At 47.6% G+C, this 23,519-nt stretch overlaps 2 protein-coding genes and 1 non-coding gene across 4 annotated transcripts; 2 read left to right on the forward strand and 1 right to left on the reverse strand.

Moving 5' to 3' along the window:
- Positions 1-764: 764 nt before the first annotated feature.
- Positions 765-10,323, forward strand: FCGR2A (Fc gamma receptor IIa). 2 transcript variants are annotated; one of them, XM_012449595.2, is made up of 7 exons: positions 765-878; positions 1,314-1,334; positions 1,655-1,912; positions 4,796-5,050; positions 5,804-5,926; positions 7,061-7,098; positions 8,656-10,323. In XM_012449595.2, the coding sequence occupies exons 1-7, from the start codon at positions 794-796 to the stop codon at positions 8,827-8,829; spliced, it is 954 nt and encodes a 317-aa protein (XP_012305018.1). In that variant the 5' UTR covers positions 765-793; the 3' UTR covers positions 8,830-10,323. The 2 variants fall into 2 exon arrangements, with proteins under 2 accessions (XP_012305018.1, XP_012305019.1); XM_012449596.2 differs by having other exon boundaries at positions 1,658-1,912.
- A 9,679-nt stretch (positions 10,324-20,002) lies between these two features.
- On the reverse strand, positions 20,003-20,073 carry TRNAG-GCC (transfer RNA glycine (anticodon GCC)). Its single transcript has one exon. It is a non-coding gene; the product is annotated as a tRNA-Gly (tRNA).
- A 593-nt stretch (positions 20,074-20,666) lies between these two features.
- HSPA6 (heat shock protein family A (Hsp70) member 6) lies at positions 20,667-23,285 on the forward strand. The gene has a single exon (XM_012449593.2). The coding sequence runs from the start codon at positions 20,785-20,787 to the stop codon at positions 22,714-22,716; it is 1,932 nt and encodes a 643-aa protein (XP_012305016.2). The 5' UTR covers positions 20,667-20,784; the 3' UTR covers positions 22,717-23,285.
- Positions 23,286-23,519: the final 234 nt, after the last annotated feature.

Consider the following 23,519-nt stretch of genomic DNA (forward strand, 5'->3'; position numbering starts at 1 on the left):
GGAGAAAAGGTTTCAGCTTCAAGGAAAGAGAATTTCAGTAGGATAAACTATTGTGAAAAACAAGATAATTTTCATTTTCTTTTTTGTTTTGAGATGGGGTCTCACTGTGTTGCCCAGGCTGCAGTGCAATGGCACGATCTTGGCTCACTGCAACCTCTGCCTCCCAGGTTCAGGTGATTCTCCTGCCTCAGTCTCCTGAGTAGTTGGGATTACAGGTGCCCACCACCATGCCCAGCTAATTTTTGTATTTTTAATAGAGATGGGGTTTCGCCACGTTGGTCAGGCTAGCCTCAAACTCCTGATCTCAGGTGATCCTCCCACCTTGGCCCCCCCAAGTGCTGGGATTAGAGTCTGAGCCACTGTGCCTGGCCAAAAAGGTGATTTTCTACTTTGGGTAAAAATAGCTGGACATTATCTTCTTCCCAGGCTCTGGCACTCACTTCTCCAGCAGGTGCATTGCTGGTCATTGTTGGCTCCTGTTGGAAGCAAACTGCTCTAATGCCTTTGGATGAGATTTTGACCAGGAATTACCTTAAACAAAAAAGAATACTCTAACAAGGAGTATACCGACCAGCACAACAGTAACCCCTTCCTGGAGTCTTCACAAGGACACAGAGGGGTACATAATACATTTATCTGTAAAGCCGACTTAACTCCTACCTGGAATTGTTCCTAATTGGTTAACAGAAACAGAATTGAGGACTGATGACAGTTGCACAAGAAGATGAAACCATTTCCTTCCTCTTTTCTAAGCTTGTCTCTTAAACCCCACTAGACTTTGGCAGAGTGTGGAATGACTATGGAGACCCAAATGTCCCAGAATGTATGTCCTGGCAACCTATGGCTGCTTCAGCTACTGACGGTTTTGCTGCTGCTGGGTGAGTGAGGGTCATTCTGAAATAGGGCAATTTCAGCCACTGCTACTGCCGGGACTCCAGGCACCAGTGTGGTACGGAGCAGGACTGAGCCCTGGAAGCAGACAATAGATTGAAAGAGGAGAAAGGACCCTGAATTCTTAAGTGTCCAATGGTTCCTAAGGTCAGAACTCAGAGCTAGTGTCGTAGTACCTGGGAAGTCCATTCTGCACCAAACATTCATGTGTACTGTGTAGCCATGAGGACGGACAGGGAATGAGATAAGGGGGACATGTGAAGTGAATACTCGTATAAGAGAATAACTGGAAACAGGATCTTGAGATGGGTTCTGGAGAAGGAGGAGCCTAAGCTCACCTCCCAGGCCCCATTCACATATGCTGCTAAATTTGCAGCCATCTTCTCCTGCTCAGTGTTGACCCACTGCCTTCTTTTTTACAGCTTCTGCAGACAGTCAAGCTGGTGAGTATGCTCTTTACTTCCTTGTATTGACTGTGTTATTTCCTCATAATATGATGTGTGTTTACTCTGGGGGGATATGCCTGTGCCACTGAGAATCAGGCTTGGGTTCAGCATGGGCAGTTCCCCTATTTTAGTGGGGTCTGGGATTTGCTTCTTAGAGCCACTGAAGACCCAAGGGAATGAGGCTGCTGCAAGTACAGATCTTGAACTGAGTCTACAATAGGAATCTTTGGTGCCTGACCTCCCTTGGGAGTTCCTTTGGCATCCACAGTACCTTCAGGGTTATTTATTCACATCCCTTTCCACTCTCTGCCTCTCAGCAGCTCCCCCGAAGGCTGTGCTGAAGCTCGAGCCCCCCTGGATCAACGTGCTCCAGGAGGACTCTGTGACTCTGACGTGCCAGGGGGCTCACAGTCCTGAGAACGACTCCACTCAGTGGTTCCACAATGGGAATCTCATCCCCACCCAAATGCAGCCCAGCTACAGCTTCCAGGCCAACAACAACCACAGCGGGGAATACAGGTGCCAGACCGGCCGGACCAGCCTCAGCGACCCTGTGCATCTTACTGTGCTTTCCGGTCAGTGGAGGAAGGCCCTGGGGTGGACCTGGGAGGGCCAGGATGGATGAAATCTGTTTACAGGCAGAGGTTTGCAGGAAAGCCGGGTAGCTTGCTTACTGGGAGGGAAGCACTGTTGATCTCATTCATTCCCCATTTCACTCACCCACTTTGCTTAGCATGTGTGTTGGGGGTGGGAGGAATTGCTAGTAATTTCCTCAGTATATGTTAGGTTGTTTTTGCCTCAGACTTGATTGAGCAAGAGGGTTACAAGGCCACAGACAGCTGAGTGTGAGAGAAGCAGAAGGAAATCCCTACTTTAAAAAACTACCTTTCTCCTGAGGCTGTGTGGTAAACCAGAGAGGCTGGAGGGAATAGACCTGTAAAGGCCCTAAGGTGGAAGGCTGCCAGACAGGTGTGAGGAGGTGGGAGTGCAGAATTCAGCCTGGAAGATGAAGTCAGAGGTGAGGGGAGGGTGAGGGGAGGGCAAGCAGAGGCTGGTAGGCTGTTGCAATTATTTTGACTTTTATTCCTAAGTTGAGATGGCTTTAATTAAAGGAGTCACATAATCTGATTTAGGTTTATGCCAATATTTCACAGTGTTCAGTTAAAAAGACTAGAGAAAATGCTCCTAGAAGATAATATTCTTTCTTTCTTTTTCCTCAAGTAGCTGGGACTTTAGGTGCACACCACCAACCATGCCCAGCTAATTATTTTTATTTCTTTTTATAGAGAGAGGGTCTCACTATGTTGCCCAGGCTGGTCTTGAGCTCCTGGCCTCAAGTGATCTTCCCTCCTCAGCCTCTCAAAGTGTTGGGATTATAGGCATGAGCCACCAAGCCTGGCTTAAATACTGTTTCTACCTGCTTCCAATGTCTGAAAATATAAGCACATTTCTATTGTTTTTACCTGAGCTGCACTCTTGGTGCATAAACCCCAGCGATGGTCACAGGTAAACATTCAGTGTTTTAGATTCTCCTGTTCACTGAGAGGGTGATGTTTTTGTGGTCCTTTAAGGCTGCTGCTGTACCAGAGAGATCCTGGCAGTGGATTCATTTTCTGTTGATGAGGGGAATAAACATTGAGTCAGCCTCCAAAGCTGCCCATGACATCATAGTTCCTCTCTGTACTGGCTTCCCAGAAACAGCTGATAGTACTTCTAACCCTTCCTATGAAAATGAAAAAATATACATAATAAAAATTGAGGGCTGGGTGCGGTGGCTCATGCCTGTAATCCCAGCACTTTGGGAGGTCGAGGTGGGCGGATCACCTGAGGTCAGGAGTTCAAGACCAGCCTGACCCCACATGGAGAAATCTTGTTTCTACAAAAATACAAATTATCCTGGTGTGGTGGCACATGCCTCTAATCCCAGCTACCCAGGAGGCTGAGACAGGAGAATCCCTTGAACCTGGGAGGTGGAGGTTGCAGTGAGCCAAAATCGCACCATTGCACTCCAGCCTGGGCAAAAAAGCAAAACTCTGTCTCAAAAAAAAAAAAAAAAAAAAAAAAATTGAGGTCTGAAGGGTTGTTACAGAGAAACTACCTGGTCCCACCCATCCATTGTACAAAGAAATGAAGCTGATTAGACCCAAGAGCACAGCCAAAATCCCAATCCTTACTTTAGTTTCTATTTCATGCCATCTCAATAACGGTACCTGGCCTTTCATATATAAAATACCGTTTTCTTAAATAAATTTTTATTTAAATAAGATAGAATAAATTATATGTATTTCTATGTTAGAGCAATTTGATTTTCTTCTCTATTAAGTTTATTGAAACTTGGTTAATAGATTTGTCTTCTGAGGTAGCTGAATTTTGGAATCTGGTTACTCTGCCATCAATGAAGGGAAGGAATTATTGGGAGTGAGGATGTTTGTAGGCAAAAAAGAAAAAGTTATTTTAAGTTTAAATTTTTTCTTGAATTCCTTTTTTTTCAGAGTCACAACTGAATGTTGAATTCACCTGTGTGAATTCAAAAGTCATACCTTTTCATTTCTTATGTGGATGGAAGATTGAGAGTGTGGTATGGACTGAACATTTCTGTGCCCCCAAAATTCATATGATGTGAATTAATCAAATAGCAACCCCCAGGATGATGGTATTAGGAGGTGAGGTCTTTGGGTAGGTGATTAGGTCATGAGGCAGAGCCCTTGTGAATGGGATTAGTGCCTTTATAAAAGAGGGCCAAGGGAGCTCAAAGTCCTTTTCTACTATGTGAGGACACAGCAAGAAGCCTCAGTTCTGTGAACCAAGAAGTAGGCTCTTACCAGACAAAGAAGCTGCAAGCACCTGATCTTGGACTTAGCCTCCAGAACAGGGTGAAATAAATTTCTGTTGTTTATAAACCACCCAGTATACAGTAGTTCGTTATAGCAGCCTAAGACAGACTAAGACAGGGTGGGTGAGGCATGATTAAGGGTCTATTTTTTTAAAACCAGCAACAACATGTGGAAAAAAGAGGGAAAAAAGGCTCTATTTTATTGCAAATACAGTTGGTGGCTGCTCACCCTCACTTCCCCAAGCTTGTACAAAATTTACCATTAAATTAGTAATCTCCAGACCACAAGAACTGATGGCTTCAGGTCCTGTTGAGTAACCTCTATAGTTACTGAAATGCACTCATTTCTCTGTTCAAACATGGTATTTTAAATTCCTCAGAATTGTTTTAAATATCTGTTCTACATCCTTGAAACTTCTGAAAACTTCTGTTTTTTAGAGGACCTATAGATATAAATACCATATATTGTCTATAAGAGAATGCTCACATCTGTCATGAAGCATCTTCATTTCTCTCTGCCAGACATCATGTCAAGTTCTGTGAGTAATGTACCTCTGAGAATGAGACTGACACACCCTTGGAATCTAGCCTTATAACTTTTTCTTCTCATATTTGTGTCTTTCAGAGTGGTTGGCGATCCAGACCCCTAGGTTGGAGTTCCAAGAGGGAGAAACCATCATGCTGAGGTGCCACAGCTGGAAAGACAAGCCTCTGGTCAAAGTTACATTCTTCCAGAATGGAAAATCCAAGAAATTTTCCCGTTTGGACACAAGCTTCGCCATCCCACAAGCAAACCACAGTCACAGTGGTGATTACTACTGCACCGGAAGCGTAGGCCACACGCTGCGCTCTTCCAAGCCTGTGACCATCACTGTCCAAGGTATGGGGAGTCTGCCAAGATGCAGGGAGAGAGAGGAAGGATGGACAAGGGCCAAGGTCACATGGGCCTACATGGAGATCTGAGAAAGGCCATAGCAGCAAAATTGGGTGCTGGAGCAAAAAGGAGAGCTGTGGAGACCTGGCTAAGTATTGGCCAATGAGCAGGAGTAAGGGCCAGAGCTTGGAGTCCTCAGGTTTCAAGTAATAGGTGGCCAGGCTGTTGTTCCACTTTGAAACGCAGGCCCCAGACTAAAGATGGCAGTGAAGCAGAGTTCCCTCATTGATGTGGAGGTGCCCTAAGCTCCTGGGCATTCTTAGAGCTGAGGTTCCCCTCGTTTCTTCTCATGACTCATGGTATAGCCATTCACTCCAGAAGGCCTGGCATGTCGTGGACTGTTCAAGGCTGTGCTCCATAGAGTAATGATGCCTCCAGCTATGGGAAGCTATGGGGCCACCCTCCCCACTGCCCCTGAGGACTCAGCTCTCCACTGCCCCTGAGGGCTAAGGGGAACTCTTCCCTCTGCTCCTGTATGCTCACCGTGCACTTTTATTAGTTTGGTGGAGAAACCTGGGTAGGGAGGAGGCACAATTCCAGCCACAGAAACCCTGTGCAGATGTGGCTCGGGATGTGGTGAGTCTTGCATCAGTGAGTGACTCAGACACAGAAGAGCTTTGGGTGACAAGCACTGGGACATAGCACTGGAGGAGGGGGGAGATGGGACAAGGAGAGTGCTGCCCATCCTGTCTTCCCTAGTGCCCAGAGTGAGCAGCTCTTCGCGGATGGGGATCACCGTGGCCGTGGTCACTGGGATTGCTGTAGCGGCCATTGTTGCTGCTGTAGTGGCCTTGATCTACTGCAGGAAAAAGCGGATTTCGGGTTAGTAGCTCCTCATGATCCCTTTTGTTATCAGTTTCCACTTGGCCCGGGCCCTAAACCCAGACATTGCCAGAAGATCTGGGAAAAAAAAAAAGTCCAAGCAACTGGATTAGCTGCCTTGCTGTGTGGTTCTGTCTATACTGGCGTAAGCACATTTCACAAGGCATTTATGCAGCTAGGCACTGGGGCTGCACAAATTACTTTTTAAAAATTGTTTCCCAAAAGGCAAGCTGGGTTGCTGGTATTGTTGGGGACTGTATTAGAATGGAAATTCAGAATATGGTTTGCTGTAGAATTTGGAGCATGGCAGTAAAGACTCTCTGTGTTCAGGGGGTGAGAGAAGAGACTAGATGCATTGTCTCAGACACCTCCCAGCTTCTGAGAAATGTGACTTTCAGATACCGAGGCTGCTTTTCACACTGGCTAAGTCAGTTTATGACAAAAACATGAGGCAATTAGCTGTGTTTTGAACACTAACCAGAGAAAGCTCTTCCTTCCTTCCCTCCCTCCCTCCCTCCCTTCCTTCCTTCCTTGAGGCAATTAGGTATGTTTTGAACACTAACCAGAGAAAGTCTTTTCCTTCCCTTTCTTTCCTTCCTTCCTTCCTTCCTTCCTCTGTCCCTCCCTCCCTCCCTCCTGTTTCATTCTCACTCTCACTCTGTCTTCCTTTTTAATGTCATGGAATAGTATATTCTTCAAAGTTCCAACAAAGATGCACTACATTTGAACAATGTGGAAATGGCCCTCAGCCTTCTCTCCCTGATGTGGTCAGCAAAAATCTGGACTTTTCTTCACTCTGATGCTGAACACCCCTCCCCTACCTCTTCCCCAATATCTCAGATCCCCAAGCTGCCTGGTTTGCTTCCAGGAAAACTCAGCAATTCCCTAAAAAGAATGAGGCCCAAGTGACTGCTTCCCTCTGCCAGTGTGGCCCATGGGGAAGGCTGTGGCTGGGTGACCCCAAGGGTGGGTACATGAAGCCATATTTACTTAGCCCTTGACCTTACAGGACTGTGTCAAGGGGTCAGCAGTCCTTGCCTTGAGTCTAGTTATGGTTTTGCAGCCTCAGCATCAGCACGGGCAGGCCCTTTTCTATAGCAGTGCCCTGGATAATCTTTTTCTTTTCCCCCACAGCCAGTTCCACTGATCCTGTGAAGGCTGCCCAATTTGAGGTGAGTAATCCCAGCCACCTCCTTTTCCTCCCTCCTCCTGCCCCCCATCCCTTCTCCCCTGTTTCCTCAGTTTTTGCCTTTGTTAATGCAAAATTAAAATGGAGACTGGGCCTGAAAACTCCTGAGCAAACAAAACCACCCAAGCCTTAGAAATAGACTTATCTTTGCTTAAACTGCAAACACAAGTGAAATTCAAGTTGGATTATAACCAAAAATAGGTAATACTTAGATTTATTTTTGCAAAAAACTTTAATTTTTGGTAAAAATGGAAAATGAAAATATTTTTCACCAGAATAAAAACAATTATATTTTAGTAGAAAACTACTGTGTACCCATTGTTGAATTCTAGGCCTGTTCATTTTCTTTGAGGTTTTATTATCTCCGTATAAACTGGATTGACTCCTGAATTTTTTTTCAACTAAAAACTAAAAGTGCCCTTTTCCAAAGCTCTGCAAACTGAAACTGGTGTCTGTAAGCTTCAGAAAAATCACGACAACAGAGCACGTATGGACAATCTCAATGCCTGCTGCTATATGGGTCACTGAGAAAGTTTACCAGAATATTTAATGATATAACCAGAGACATTCAAATTGCAAACCAGAAAATCACATCACATTGCAACTGCCATCTTCAGTACACCATTTAAACTCGCTTCAAACTCACATCTAGAAATTGTTTCACCTAGCTGCCCTCTAAACTCAAAAACTAAGATCATAATTTGCTCCAAATATTAACTTCGGTTTTTTAATAGACTAATACCCTGAATTGCTCTCAAGCAATACAATAGAAAATGAGCCAAGTTAGCCTCAACAACACCCTAAAATAGAAGTTCTTGATACCTTCGCAGCTTAACAAGGAGGAGCTTGTGTTCCCACTGATGTCAAAAGAAATGCTTAAAAATCTCAGTTGGCTTTATGGTGATTCTAGAACTGGGCAACACTTGCCTCCTTAAATTAGAATAAGGTTTCCAGTGAGTTACAGCAGAGGAGATTGGCTTTAAAGACAGAAAAAGGTCTGAAGAAAGCAGAAACAAAGAATTTAAAGTGGATTGGCTATTTTAAAGTTGGTTAAAGTTGCAAAAGAGAGGAATAGTGAAACAGAATAATAAATAACTGGTTGATTAACATCAGGTTACTTTTTTGTAAGGATTAAAACATGCCAATTGAAACTGGCCTGTTTGGGAAATTAGGTTGTTATCCCTCTCTCCTGATTTTTCTAAAGGCCAGATAACAATGTAGTTTCTGTTTGGTGACTTAAAACTTTAGCATGGGTGATTCCATTTTGATTTTTAATCTGTTCTGTTTGGGGCTAGTGCAGGAGCTTAGTCCAAAACAATAGCCTCCTAAAGTTTAAAAGACTTTAAAGAACAAATATGAGTTTTTCATCACCTGATATTTATTTATATTCATTAATTTATTCAGTTGGTTAAGTCTTGGCTCTCGAGAATCTTTGCTCAGAGGAATTTTTCAATCCTCGGCTATTATTCTCCTTATAGTTATTGTATTTACCTCCCTAGTGCATTGAAGTCCCTTATGAGTTTTAAATGCTTTCTTGCAGTCACTTGGACGTCAAACGATTGCCATCAGAGCGAGACAACATGAAGAAATCAACAATGACTATGAAACGGTTGACGGCGGCTACATGACTCTGAACCCCAGGGCACCTGCTGAGGACGATAAGAACCTCTACCTGACTCTTCCTTCCAACAACTATGCCAACAGTAATAACTGAGAGTAACGTTGTGCCATGTGGTCACACTCTCAGCTTGCTGAGTGGGTAACAAAAAGAGGGGAATTGTTAAAACAAAATTGAAATGGAGACTGGAAAAAATCCTGAGCAAACAAAACCACCTGGGCCTTAGAAATAGCTTTAACTTTGCTTAAACTACAAACATAAGCAAAACTCACTGGGGTCATACTACAAGCATAGTCAAAACTTAACTGTTTATGTTAGAAATGAGACAACCCCAGCCAATTATAAGCAGCCCACTAAGATATAATTATGTGGCTAAGGACTTTCTAACAAGACACCCACCCACCCCCAAAACAATTATGTAATTGAAAATCAATTAAATGTCTTTATTGTGCTTCCACATTTTCCCAATAAATACTTGCCTGTGACATTTTGCCACTGGAACACTAAACTTCTTTTGGTTTGGGGTTGCCCAATTCGTGAATTGCTTCTTACTCAAGTTACTTTTTAAAAGTATACTGTTCCTCAAATTTTTACTTTAACATTTTTTTTTTTTTTTTGAAAGAGAGTCTTAATCTGTCGCCCAGGCTGGAGTGTGGTGGTGCTATCTTGGCTCACTGCAAACCCCACCTCCCAAGTTTAAGTGATTCTTGTGCCTCAGCCTCCCAAGTATCTGGGATTATAGGCGTGTGCCATCATGCCCAGCTAATTTTTGTATTTTTCTATTTTTTTTTTTTTAAGTAGAGGTAGGGTTTCGCCATGTTGGCCAGGACAGTCTCAAACTTCTGGCCTCAAGTGATCTGCCCACCTTGGCTTCCCAAAGTGCTGGGATGACCAGCATCAGCCACCATGCCTGGCCTCTTAAACATCTTCTTTCCTATGCCCTCTCTGTGGATCCCTACAGCTGGTTTCTGCCTTTTCCAAGCTGAGAACAAAATCACCTATTCGTTGTGTATGCAGTCCAAAGCTCCAGAAGAACAAACAGCTCAATTACCAGAACCACATTAAGTCTCCATTGACTTGCCCTGGAATTTGAGAAGAGAATTAGAAGAGAATTAGAGAGGCGAGGATTTGTTATTTCCTGGACTAAGTTCCCCTTAGGGAAGATGAAGGGATGCTGCAGTTCCAAAAGAGAAGAACTCTTTCAGAGTCGTCTGAGTCCCCGAAGCTTCGTGCCCTGAAAGCCACAGGCAATATGGCCCCAGATGACCAACTGCACCTTCTGTGCCTCAGCCCTCTTGATATCAAGAATCTTCTGTTCCACATCCACATAGCCAATACAATTAATCAAACCACTGTTGTTAACAGTGGTTTGTATAGATCGTAGCAACATGAGAAATGCTTATGTTACAGGTTACATGAGAACAATCATGTAAGTCTATACGATTTCAGAAATGTTAAAATAGACTAACCTCTAATAACAAATTGAAAGTGATTGTTTCAAGGTGATGGAATTATTGATGACCTATTTTCTTTCTTTATTTTAAAATAATGATCATATATTATTTTTGTAATAAAACATTATAACCACAACGTTCTGTTTACCTTTTCAGGGCTGTATTGGTTGGGGTGTAGACTGAGCTATCTGGGGTCAGTTTCTTTTCACTGATGAAGATTTTGAGAAGGTAGTAATGGACAGGATGTGGGGGAGAGGAGAGATGGGGATTTGGAGTGTAAGTTGAGTGCCCTCTTCTTGAAACTGAATACTCTTCTTCTAATGAACTTGTATTCTTGTCTCCATGTCTTCTTCCCTTTTCTCCTATGGCAAGTAAAACACTCACTTTGTTTTGCAATACAAGTTCTCAGAAAGGCAAACTTCAGATTAGTGGTCAGTGGAGATAGCTGACATGTCCTGCTCTGCTATTTTCCCAGTGTAGTTACCAGACGGATGTAACCTTCTCAGAGAAGCCATTCCAGGCTGATTAAAAACATGACTGACAGTCTCCTTGACAGTTTGGTGAGTGCCCTTAAAAAGCCTTCCATTTTCCTGGGACACAGCATCATTGTGCAAACTTTTTCTTGCATTTGAAATTTAGCAGCTTCCTCTGTTGGATAATTTACATTGATTTTTAAGGAGGCTATGGAGTTTCCGCCCACCCTTTAGCTTCCAGACCCTATGAATTAGTCCTTTCTCATGCTGCTATGAAGAAATACCTGAGACTGGGTAATTTATAAGGAAAACAGGGTTAATTGACTCACAGTTCCTCATTGCCAGGGAGGCCTCAGGAAACTTACGATCATGGCAGAAGGCAAAGGAGAAGCAGGCACCTTCTTCACATGGTGGTTGGACGGAGTGAGTGCAAGCAGGGAAAGTGCTGGACGCTTATAAAACCAGAAGCTCTTGTGAAACTCACTCACTATTATGAGAACAGCATGGGGAAAATCGCCCACATGATCCAGTTACTTCCACTTGGCCCCACTTTTGACATGTGGGGATTACAATTCAAGATGAGATTTTGGGTGGAGACACAGCCAAACCATATCACCCTAGACAGAGACTCCTCAAATATACCAAACCTTAGTAAATCCTGCTTTTACATTAAAATGCACCCAGCAATCTGACTGCTTCTTGATATTCTACTCCTACCACCCTGGTCCAAGCCACCATTACTTATTTCTCACTTGAATTACTGCAATAACCTCCTGACTGGCCTCCCTGCACTCACCCTTGCCACCCTATAGTCTCTCCTCACCACAACAGCTGTTGGGATCTTTTAAAATTATGTGTCATATTTGTCACTTCTTTTCTCAAAATCAGACATTAATTAGCTTCCCTTTGCAATCAGAGTAAAGGCTAGAGCCTTTGGAATGTTCTACAAGATGCCACAAGACCTTGATGATCTTGCTCTTCACTCTCTCTGACCTCATCTCCTACTGCTTTTCCTTGCTTGCTTTGGGTCACTGTTGCTCTTCCTTGAACATGCCAATTATACTGCCCAGAGCCTATTTCATTTCCTATTTCTGGAATGTTCTTTCTCACAGACCCACATCATGCCTCATTATGTCCTATAGGTCTTTACTCACATGTCACCTTATCAGGGAGGTCTTCTTGATCAATTAGTATAACCCATCACCCCTTCCATACACCTAATGTCCCTTTCCTGCTTTATTTTTCTCCATTGTACTATTAATGTATGTTTACCTGTTTGTTTTATGTCTGACTTCCCCACTCCTCTCATTAGAATGTGAGCTCCAGGAGAAGCCTTTATCTGTTTTGTTCATTACCACACACTCAGAACCCAGGTTAGTGTCTGGTGTGTGATAAAGCACTTAGTAAATATGTGCAGAATGAATAAATACTTCGATGTTTGAAATCAGAGACTTTTAAACTGGGAACTCCTTAGAAACAATATAGTCCAATCTCTTCATTTTAAAATTGAGGAAGCTGTGGCCCAGACAGGTGAAATTACTTGTTCAAGGACATACAGGTAGCGGACGTCACTGACCTTTATAGACATAGAGTTTGTATTATACTATAAATTTAGTTCTACAGTGAAATGGTGTGGCTGTGTTTCCACCCAAATCTCTTCTTGAATTCCTATGTGTTGTGGGAGGGACCCAGTGGAAGGTAACTGAATCATGGGGCAGATGTTTCCCATGCTGTTCTTGTGATAGTGAATAAGTCTGATGAGATCTCATGGTTTTAAAAAGGGGATTTTCCCTGCACAAGCTCTCTCTTCTCGTTTGCCACCATGTGAGACATGACTTTCACTTTCACCATGATTGTGAGGCCTTCCCAGCCACGTGGAACTGTAAGTCCATTAAATCTCTTTCTTTTGTAAATTTCCCAGTCTCAGGTATGTTTTTATTTGCAGTGTGAGAACAGACTAATACATACAGCTTGCTTTTTTTTGTATTCAATGTAAAGCCGGTCGCCTCGCCGGGAGCTTGGCCACGCCCATCCCCACACACACCTAGAAAACACGTCATCATCCTGCGCCCACTAGGCTCTGCACTCAGCACCTAGCTAGCCGTTGAAGAATCCCGCCAAAATTTAAAAGAAGCCCTGCCAAAACCTGCCCAATAGCATTGTACATCCGCTTACCTGCCAATGGCAGCTTGCCTCGCCCACATCCTGCTCTCCCACAGCCAATCGGAACACCTCCACTCCCTATAAAACCCCACATCTGAGAGGAGTCCGTGTGACTTCTCTGGCCCCTCCTGTCGGACCGCAGAACCTCGCCTAGGAGCTGAATAAATTCACATCGGATCTTCTTGTGCTGGTCTTGGTTTCCTCATTTTAAACTCGGCAATAACCCTTACAAGTGGTGCCGAAATGTGGGAGGGGTTGTAAGACCCCTCCTGGGGGAAACTGACTTCTCCACTCAAAGCCGGACCAGGGAGCCGTTCAGCCGTTCCACCACAAGGTAAGACTTCTATTGCCCACAACCCCTCCCGCTGTTTGCCTCGTGGACTCCCTGCTCAAAACCGCTGCAGCATCAAGGACTCCTTCTCATCTGCCGTGAGTCCAGGACTCCGGCTTCTCAAGGACCTGAGTGTAGAGGAGACGTCCCTACACTCTTGTCTTATCCCCATGAGGGGTTTCTCAGGGTCAGGATTTTGAGGAAGACGTCCCCACTTTCCTGAACCTTCTATTCTCTGGTGTTCGGTAGCACAGCCTGGGACGCTGAGCTGCTCTTCCAACCACCTCTGCAGCAGCGACTGAGGTGTGGGTAATCAGAAGCCCCAAGCCCTGCCTCACGGCAGAGCCAAACCCCCCACAGTGCAATGGCGCGATCTCGGCTCACCACAACCTCCGCCTCCTGGGTTCAGGCAATTCTCCTGCCTCAGCCTCCTGAGTAGCTGGGATTACAGGCACGCGCCACCATGCCCAGCTAATTTTTTGTATTTTTAGTAGAGACGGGGTTTCACTATGTTGACCAGGATGGCCTCGATCTCTTGATCTCTTGTCCTCGTGATCCACCCGCCTCGGCCTCCCAAAGTGCTGGGATTACAGGCGTGAGCCACCATGCCTGGCCTCAGTTTCTCTCTTAACTCTCTCTCTCTCTTAAGATGGCGGCCGTTTCTCTCAAGATGGTGGCCATTTCCCACTCTTAACTCTCTCTCTCAAGATGGCAGCCGTTTCCCGCTATTAACTCTCTATCTCACTCTTTCTCTCTCTCTAGATAACGGCCGTTTCCTGCTTTATGGAGTAACTGTACCTTCAGTTTCTCTTCCTAACCCCGATGTGAGTGAGTGAGTTTATGTGTAGTCCTACGGCCTAATGGCTACGGGGCTTGTGTGGGCCTCAACCCATGGTTCCACGGGGATGTCATAAGGCATAACGGTGATTCACCTCTGGACTGAAAGTTCTGAGGTGACCAGGCCCAGGGGTTATACGGGCACACCTTAGCCAAAATGCCCTGAAACATCTCTTTGGGGACGTGGCTGGGAAGGCATCAGACTGGTCTCCCATCTGGGGGGCACCCACCCTTTGTCCGTCAATCTTACATGTGGTTCTGTCTTTGTTGTAGATTTGCCAGTTTTATTAGACTCCTGCTGGCTGATATACAGTGGTTTAGGCCTGCTTCCCCTGAAGTAGAAGATATTCTACAGTGGGTAACAGACCGCTGGTTGCAGGGAACTTTTGCTGAATTCACGCCCCTGGAAATAACTCTGTTCTCCTTTTTCCTCCTATTCCTTTTCTGTCACTGAGTTCTCTCTTCCTCAAATTCTCCCATGTGGCAGATAGCCCCAGTAAATGGACAGAGATCCCCCACGTGCAGGCTTTCTGGTATCTTTGTTCCCGCCCCACCCTCTGCTCCTCTTGCACCACCGCCCAGGTGCTCCCAGCCAAAGAAACCTCCTCTTCGCCCTTAGCCCCTCCACCCTCCTCCTCTTCCTTTTCCAACCCTGATGCACCCGAGGAACTCTCCTTTATGCCTGCCCGACCCAATAATCCTCCACCCTATGACAGACCTCAACCGCCCTCAGCTCCTCCCCCTACTAATCCCAACCTGGCCTCTCCTGTTAGTGCTCACACCTGCTCACACTGTGCTCCCAACAACGAAACCTCCCTCCTTTGCCCCCTCCACGAGGTGGCCGGAGTAGAGGGCATTGTCCAAGTGCACGTTCCCTTCTCCCTCTCCAATCTATCAGATACGTATGTAATCCTTTCCTCCACCCTCACCCCAGATGAATGGGACTGGATCTTTACAGCAGCCCGAGCTCTTGTAGCAGCGCTGAGGCCAGCAGTCCACCGAACATCCAGTGGAGGGGGTCCATTGAAACCCTTCTGAAATGCTTCAGGGGCCCTGCCCGGACCCTGTTTCAAATGTAGTCAAGAGGGACATTGGGCACGGCAGTGCCCCTGTCCTCGTCCACCTCCCAGACCCTGCCCAGGCTGCAAACAGGCAGGACACTGGAAGGTTGACTGTCCGTCCAGGACTACGGGCTCGCCCCCAACACCTCTATGTGAGGGGCAAGCCAGTCCACAGGAAGCAATCCCTTTGCCTGAATTTCCTGGCCTTCTGGATGACCGACACAGCCCGGACTCGAGGACCCCCCATCACCCTTGCCAAGCCCAGGGTAATGCTGCAGGTAGCGGGTAAGTCCATTTCCTTCTTAGTGGATATGGGGGATACCTATTCTGTATTGCCTTCCTACTCAGGGCCTAGCATACCTTCCCAGGTCTCAGTCATGGGAATTGATGGAAAGCCTTCCTGCCCTAATCAAACTCCTGTGTCCTCAAAGGACACCCCTTTTCTCACTCTTTTCTAATCATACCCTCATGCCCAGTTCCCCTGTTAGGACAAGATATTCTCCAGACTGTGGGGGCCACTCTCCAACTTACTGGCCCCTCATACTCAAACCCATCACCCACTCACCTCCTACTGCCCCTCCTAACTGACCCTATGCCTGGTCTTATCTACTCTTTATTGAAAATCCTTCAGTCAGCCTTCATCCCACTTCTCCACTCAACCTGGCTACTTTGTTTCCCCTTCCATCCCATTTCCCCTCCCCAGCCAATTCCTGTCCTAAACTGATAGATACATTTGTTACACCTCGGGAGGGCTTGTCTAACCTTCCTCTCTCTAGCCCATACCTTACCTTTTTTCTTTTTTTTTTTTTTTTTGAGACGGAGTTTCACTCTTGTTACCCAGGCTGGAGTGCAATGGCGCGATCTCGGCTCACCGCAACCTCCACCTCCTGGGTTCAGGCAATTCTCCTGCCTCAGCCTCCTGAGTAGCTGGGATTACAGGCACGCGCCACCGTGCCCAGCTAATTTTTTTGTATTAGTAGAGACGGGGTTTCACCATGTTGACCAGGATGGTCTCGATCTCTTGACCTCGTGATCCACCCGCCTCGGCCTCCCAAAGTGCTGGGATTAGAGGCTTGAGCCACCGTGCCCGGCCCATACCTTACCTTTTATGTAAATGGGAGTTCAATAGTGACAGCCGAGGGGCGACAAAAAGCGGCCTATGCCGTAGTCACAGATTCAGCCACCCTCGAGGCACATCGCCTCCCCGATGGACCTACAGAATAAGGCCACCTTAACTAACCAACTCAGGCCCTTGAGATGAAGGTGACTGTTGATGATGAAGGTAATGATGAAGGTGGTAATAAAACTGATAATGGCGAAAGTGATGGTAATGGTAATGATGGTGAGGGTGATGATGAAGCTGATAATGAAGGTTATGGTAATGGTGATGATGGTAAAAGTGATGATGCTGAAGGTGGTGATGATAAAGGTTGTAGTAATGACAGTGATGATAATAAAGGTGATAATGAAGGTGCAACAACCCTCAACCTTTCTCTTGGTTAACACTAGCTGAAGTCATAAATTTCACCAATTGCTTTTTATGTGCCTCCCTTAACAACCCCCGCTTAGCCACAGTTCCCCTCTGGACCGGGTTCAACCTGTCATGATCATCTACAGGACCTGACACCACCCTAACGGGTATCCCGCTGTTCAAGATGCACTCCCAAAATCTCTTTCTCTGCTACGGAACAGCCAACAGCTCCAGCTGCAACACAACTGTAAAAGTAAAATCTACCCTTTATGCACCTCCAGGAGGATACTTTTAGTGTAATGGGACCCTAACCAAAGTTATAAATGCCTCCCTCCCCTCCCCCTGTGTCCCCTTTATTCTAGTCCCACAGTTAGAGGTATACGGGTAAGCTGAGCTCCTATCTCTCCTTACGCCTTCCTCTGCTCACCGAAACAAACAAGCTGTCTTCCTCCCAATAGTAGTTGGCCTCTCCTTAGCATCCTCTTTAGCAGCTGCTGGAATAGGTTGCGGAGCGATAGGCTACAGTGTCACTTCAGCTGCTCAACTGGAAGACAAGCTCTGTGTGGCCATTGAAGCATCCACCGCCTCCCTGGCCTCCCTCCAGCGACAAATCACGTCATTGGCCCAGGTAACTCTCCAAAACCGACGGGCCCTTGACCTACTAATGGCAGAAAGAGGAGGTACCTGTCTGTTTCTCCAGGAACAGTGCTGCTATTACATCAATGAATCAGGCCTAGTAGAAAGAAAATGTCAACACTCTCCACCGCCTCCGGGAAGACCTCCATAAAAAACAAAATACATCAGTCTCGCCTCTCAGCTGGTGGCAATCTCCCATGTTTGCCTGGTTGACCCCTATCATCACTCCCATCATCATAATCTGCTTACTACTACTAATAGTCCCTTTTCTTCTCAGATTCCTGCAAGCTCGTATGCGAGAAATTGGACAAGTGGCTGTTAACCAGATGCTGCTTTGCCTCTATATCCAACTCCCCACCGAGGCACCAGCCAACTGACCCGTCCCCCTCACTCCGCCCCTATTCAGCAGGAAGTAGCCTGAAAGAGCGGCATCCTATATCATCAAAAAGGTCGGAATGTAAGGCCAGTCGCCTCGCCGGGAGCTCGGACACACCCCCACCTGGAGCTTGGCCACGCCCATCCCCCCCCCCCGCACCTAGAAACCACGTCATCATCCCGCGCCCATTTCTGCACTCGGCACTAGGCTCTGCACTCAGCACCTAGCTAGCCGTTGAAGAATCCTGCCAAAATTTAAAAGAAGCCAAAACCTGCCCAATAGCATTGTGCATCCTGCTTACCTGCCAATGGCAGCTTGCCCCGCCCACGTCCTGCTCTCCCACAGCCAATCGGAACACCTCCACTCCCTATAAAACCCCACGTCTGAGAGGAGTCTGTGCGACTTCTCCGGCCCCTCCTGTCGGACCGCAGAACCTTGCCCAGGAGCTGAATAAATTCGCATTGGCTCTTCTTGTGCTGGTCTCAGTTTCCTCATTTTAAACTCAGCAATAACCCTTACACTTAATATTGAGTTGTGAGCATTGCATCATTTTACAATGTCTATTTAAGTCATTACTTTAAGGTTGATTCTACTTTTAAAACTATTCAAGCTAAGCTACCAAACATAAGTGGATATATTTAAGTGTATGTATAAAACTTTTACCAGGCCAGCTTTGGTGGCTCATGCCTATAATCCCAGAGCTTTGGAGGGTGGAGGTGGGATTGATTGAGGTCAGGAGTTCAAAGCTGCAGTGAACTGTGATTGCACCACTGTACTCCAGACTAGGGGACAAAGCGAACCAGAAAAAATAAAATAAAATAAAATAAAACAAACAAAAAACTCCAACAATCCTGCAGTGGCTCTTCTGTTTTAAGGAAAACAAACAGAACCAAACTGTACTGCATGCATAAGCTCTCCATGCTATGTTTGAACCTCTCTGAAGAGATCAATTAAAAAGAAGTGAATTACATTGGAAGCATGCCTGTATGATGACGTTGTAACATTCATAGGCTGCATTAGGGCTATAACCGTAACTCTTGGAGGTGAGTGGGTAAGTGCGGTTTTGAGGTGGCTGGGGGCTGGAAGAGAAGGTTGGAGGAGCCCACGTTAAGGCAGTTCCTGAACAAGCCAGGGCACAGATCCCCAGGCTGGGCCAACTTTTCCCTGCTGAGGTGAAGACTCGTCTCTTGCAGGCTGTTGGCAAACATCTTGACTCTGGCATCCAAGTGTGGCCAACTTTGACCCTGAGAGTGAGTGAATTTAAATCTGACAGTTTCTTTCCCTCCTGGAGTTATGAAATAGGTTACTCCTTTTCGAGGATGGTTTGATTTTCCACTGTGGAAGTCATCTATTGCACATTTCTTCAAACATTCCTTTTTTTTCCTGGACTGATCACCTTACCAGTACCGCTGATCTCTCAAGCAGCAAACTCTACCAGCTGTCACTGGTGCTCTTGGAGAGAGGACTGACCAAGAAACCCAGCCCAGGAACAGGACTAACCTCTACTTCTGGACTCCTACCTCTAAAAAGGTCCCTGAAATTTCCTAGTGGGTTCTAACCTGTCAAAGGGAAAAACAGCCACCTATGGAGTAAGGGTTTTTAGTTTCTTGTTTTACAAATGGAAGTTTCCCTTGAATCAAGCAAGTAATGTTAAGTAAAAGCCAACTTTTACGTTTCTCTAATACATTCCTAAATTATAACACCAAAATATACCACATACTCTCCAGCTGCCAACCATTACAGTTGCCGTCCTTGCCACTACAGTGGTGAGCATCTCTGCCTGTCATGTGGGAGAGAAGGGTTTGATTCCCCGACGGGGAGGTGATGGAAAATTGTTTGTGTGAGGATTTTTCAGCCTTCAGAAGTCTCAGAAATATCTCCTTGTTTTGGCTTTCAGTAGAAATCCAAACACCAGAAGATCTGAATGAAATGTTCTGGATTAAAGTGAGAAAAAGCCTCAATTCACAAAGTCACAGGCCTGATGGAAAACAGTGTCACTTTACTGCCCAGTGAACCCATGGCGTCCTCCAGCCTTTAGGATGTAGGTTGAACTGGGGCCTGTAGTAGTAGTTTACTCTCCAGCTGAGTCCTGGTCTCCGGCTTGTAACCGACTTAGGCCATAGAGAAAAACGCACACTGTGCCTCTCCACCAGGCCTCTGGGGAGGAGGCTCCTTGGAGACACAACCGTTGGGGAGAACACGAGGGACATCTGTGTCCTCCTTTCCCGGGTGCTGCGTTCTCCCTTGGACTGAGCGGCGAGCTCTCCCGTCCTAGGGCTACGGCGATGTCACGTCTCCTCTGAGGAAAGTGGTAAAAGGAGACAGAACAAAACCGGAAGGACCTAAAATCTTCGGCCACCCGGTTTCATTTACTCAAGAGTCATTAACCCTAGATTAGAGAAAGAACTGAAGTTAATCAGAAAAGTTAAGCAAAAGAATTAAAATTAACCGGAAAAACGGTCAGGCGTGCATTGGCCGGGAATCGAACCCGGGCCTCCCGCGTGGCAGGCGAGAATTCTACCACTGAACCACCAATGCTACCGGCGAAGGTCTGTTTGCAGTATTATCCCCTAAGGCTTATCATCTCTGGCCACTCAATAAACAATCAGACGGCTTAAATGGCGATTTCGAAAACATTTTGTTCACGATAAAACTGTTTTAAGATACATGTGTATATATATCTGCTATACCTGTCTTCGCATGGTAACAGGTTTTCAGCCCTCCTGAGCCTCTGGACTCGCAGCGGCCCCCCAAGGCAGCCCGCGGGCCTGTGAGCCTCAGGGATCCGACGTCCCACAGCCCGGAGACACCGTCCTCTCAAGTTGCTGTCTTTGGGGCCTCTGCCACAGCCGCGCGTCCTCAGAGCCCGCCGGGAGGAGCTGGAATCTTCCCCGCGTTTCTCTCAGCAGCCCTGAGTCAGAGGCGGGCGGGGCCGGCGTAGCAGCTCAGCCCCGGGGCTCACGACCCGATCCGCCCGAACCTTCTCCCGGCGTCAGCGCGGCGCCGTCCCGCTGAGTCAGCCCGGGCGGGCTGGAGGCTCTCGGCCGGCCGGGAAGGTGCGGGAAGGTTCGCGGCGGCGCGGGCGGGAGGAGGCGCAAGCGGATAAAAAGCCCGTGGAAGCGAAGCCGAGCAGATCCGAGCCGGGCTGGCTGGAGAGAAATCGCGGGGGAAAGCCCAGGGCGGAGCGCCCTTCCACTGCTGAGCGGCGGCAGCCTCAACGGCCTCGAGCATCCACGAGAAGCTTCAGCCATGCAGGCCCCACGGGAGTCGGCGGTGGGCATCGACCTGGGCACCACCTACTCGTGCGTGGGCGTGTTCCAGCAGGGCCGCGTGGAGATCCTGGCCAACGACCAGGGCAACCGCACCACGCCCAGCTACGTGGCCTTCACCGACACCGAGCGGCTGGTCGGGGACGCGGCCAAGAGCCAGGCGGCCCTGAACCCGCACAACACGGTGTTCGACGCCAAGCGGCTGATCGGGCGCAAGTTCGCGGACGCCACGGTGCAGGCGGACATGAAGCACTGGCCCTTCCAGGTGGTGAGCGAGGGCGGCAAGCCCAAGGTGCGCGTGTCCTACCGCGGGGAGGACAAGGCGTTCTACCCCGAGGAGATCTCGTCCATGGTGCTGAGCAAGATGAAGGAGACGGCCGAGGCGTACCTGGGCCAGCCCGTGAAGCACGCTGTGATCACTGTGCCCGCCTACTTCAATGACTCGCAGCGCCAGGCCACCAAGGACGCGGGCGCCATCGCGGGGCTCAACGTGCTGCGGATCATCAACGAGCCCACGGCGGCCGCCATCGCCTATGGGCTGGACCGGCGCGGCGCGGGAGAGCGCAACGTGCTCATTTTTGACCTGGGTGGGGGCACCTTCGACGTGTCCGTCCTCTCCATTGACGCCGGTGTCTTTGAGGTGAAAGCCACTGCTGGAGACACCCACCTGGGTGGAGAGGACTTCGACAACCGGCTGGTGAACCACTTCGTGGAAGAATTCCGGCGGAAGCATCGGAAGGACCTGAGCGGGAACAAGCGGGCCCTGCGCAGGCTGCGCACAGCCTGTGAGCGCGCCAAGCGCACCCTGTCCTCCAGCACCCAGGCCACCCTGGAGATTGACTCCCTGTTCGAGGGCGTGGACTTCTACACGTCCATCACTCGTGCCCGCTTTGAGGAACTGTGCTCAGACCTCTTCCGCAGCACTCTGGAGCCAGTGGAGAAGGCCCTGCGGGATGCCAAGCTGGACAAGGCCCAGATCCATGACGTCGTCCTGGTGGGGGGCTCCACTCGCATCCCCAGGGTGCAGAAGTTGCTGCAGGACTTCTTCAACGGCAAGGAGCTGAACAAGAGCATCAACCCTGATGAGGCTGTGGCCTATGGGGCTGCTGTGCAGGCGGCCGTGTTGATGGGGGACAAGTGTGAGAAAGTGCAGGATCTTCTGCTGCTGGATGTGGCTCCCCTGTCTCTAGGGCTGGAGACAGCAGGTGGGGTGATGACTACGCTTATCCAGAGGAATGCCACTATCCCCACCAAGCAGACCCAGACTTTCACCACCTACTCGGACAACCAGCCTGGGGTCTTCATCCAGGTGTATGAGGGTGAGAGGGCCATGACCAAGGACAACAACCCGCTGGGGCGCTTTGAACTCAGTGGCATCCCTCCTGCCCCACGTGGAGTCCCCCAGATAGAGGTGACCTTTGACATTGATGCTAATGGCATCCTGAGCGTGACAGCCACTGACAGGAGCACGGGTAAGGCTAACAAGATCACCATCACCAATGACAAGGGCCGGCTGAGCAAGGAGGAGGTGGAGAGGATGGTTCGTGAGGCCGAGCAATACAAGGCTGAGGATGAGGCCCAGAGGGACAGAGTGGCTGCCAAAAACTCGTTGGAGGCCCATGTCTTCCATGTGAAAGGTTCTTTGCAAGAGGAAAGCCTTAGGGACAAGATTCCCAAAGAGGACAGGCGCAAAGTGCAAGACAAGTGTCAGGAAGTCCTTGCCTGGCTGGAGCACAACCAGCTGGCAGAGAAGGAGGAGTATGAGCATCAGAAGAGGGAGCTGGAGCAAATCTGTCGCCCTGTCTTCTCCAGGCTCTATGGGGGGCCTGGTGGCCCTGGGGGCAGCAGTTGTGGCGCTCAAGCCCGCCAGGGGGACCCCAGCACCGGCCCCATCATTGAGGAGGTTGATTGAATGGCCCTTTGTGATAAGTCAGCTGTGACTGTAAAGGCTATGCTGTGGGCCTTCTAGACTGTTTCTATGATCCTGCCCTTCAGAGATGAAGGGCTGGGGAGTCTTCCCCCTAAAGCTAGAGCTTTCTTCTCAGGATGTTTCATAACTGAAATCTTTTGACTTTTCGGTGAGAGAGGGGTTCATCCTCTTCTGCTTCAAATTAAAAGTCGTTAATTTATTAACATTTGTGTGGCACTTTAACATTGCTTTCGCCTATATTTTGTGTATTTTGTTACTTGCATGTATGGATTTTGTTATGTGAAATATAGTTATAGACCTAAATAAACTTTTAAAACTCCTTCTTGCTTTTGATTCCAACCAATCAAAGTACACAATTACACGACGGGACTAGGCTTTCAGAAGCAGAAAATGTTGGTGTGGGTGCTGAAAGAGGAAAGCGAAGAATATTCCTGAGGCCATGTTCGTGAGTTCTACAGGGGAAAGCAGGATTTGGAGAAGAGTTTGAGGCCAACACATTGGAACAGTACGAAGAGTGACGGCTGATAAAGAGAAGAGGATTGAGACTTACAATGCAGGAAGAGAGAGGGAGAGATGTGGAACTGGAAAAGCAGAGAATGAGGAGAAACTTAAGCACTGGCAAGGTTTCCATGTGTGATCCTATGATACAAATTCTATCTTTTTATCACAGGAGCCTGGTTGGTTTGTCAGTCTAGGTGTTTTAATAAAACTGACAAATAGTTTACATGCTTATTAGCTCTTTCTAATCATGTCACTTTATCCACTGTTCTTTTAGAGAAAAGACC

The sequence above is a fragment of the Aotus nancymaae genome, unplaced genomic scaffold (genome assembly GCF_030222135.1).
Source record: "Aotus nancymaae isolate 86718 unplaced genomic scaffold, 86718_ANA_hifiasm-v0.15.2.pri h1tg000108l, whole genome shotgun sequence".
Classification (NCBI taxonomy): Eukaryota; Metazoa; Chordata; class Mammalia; order Primates; family Aotidae; genus Aotus; species Aotus nancymaae.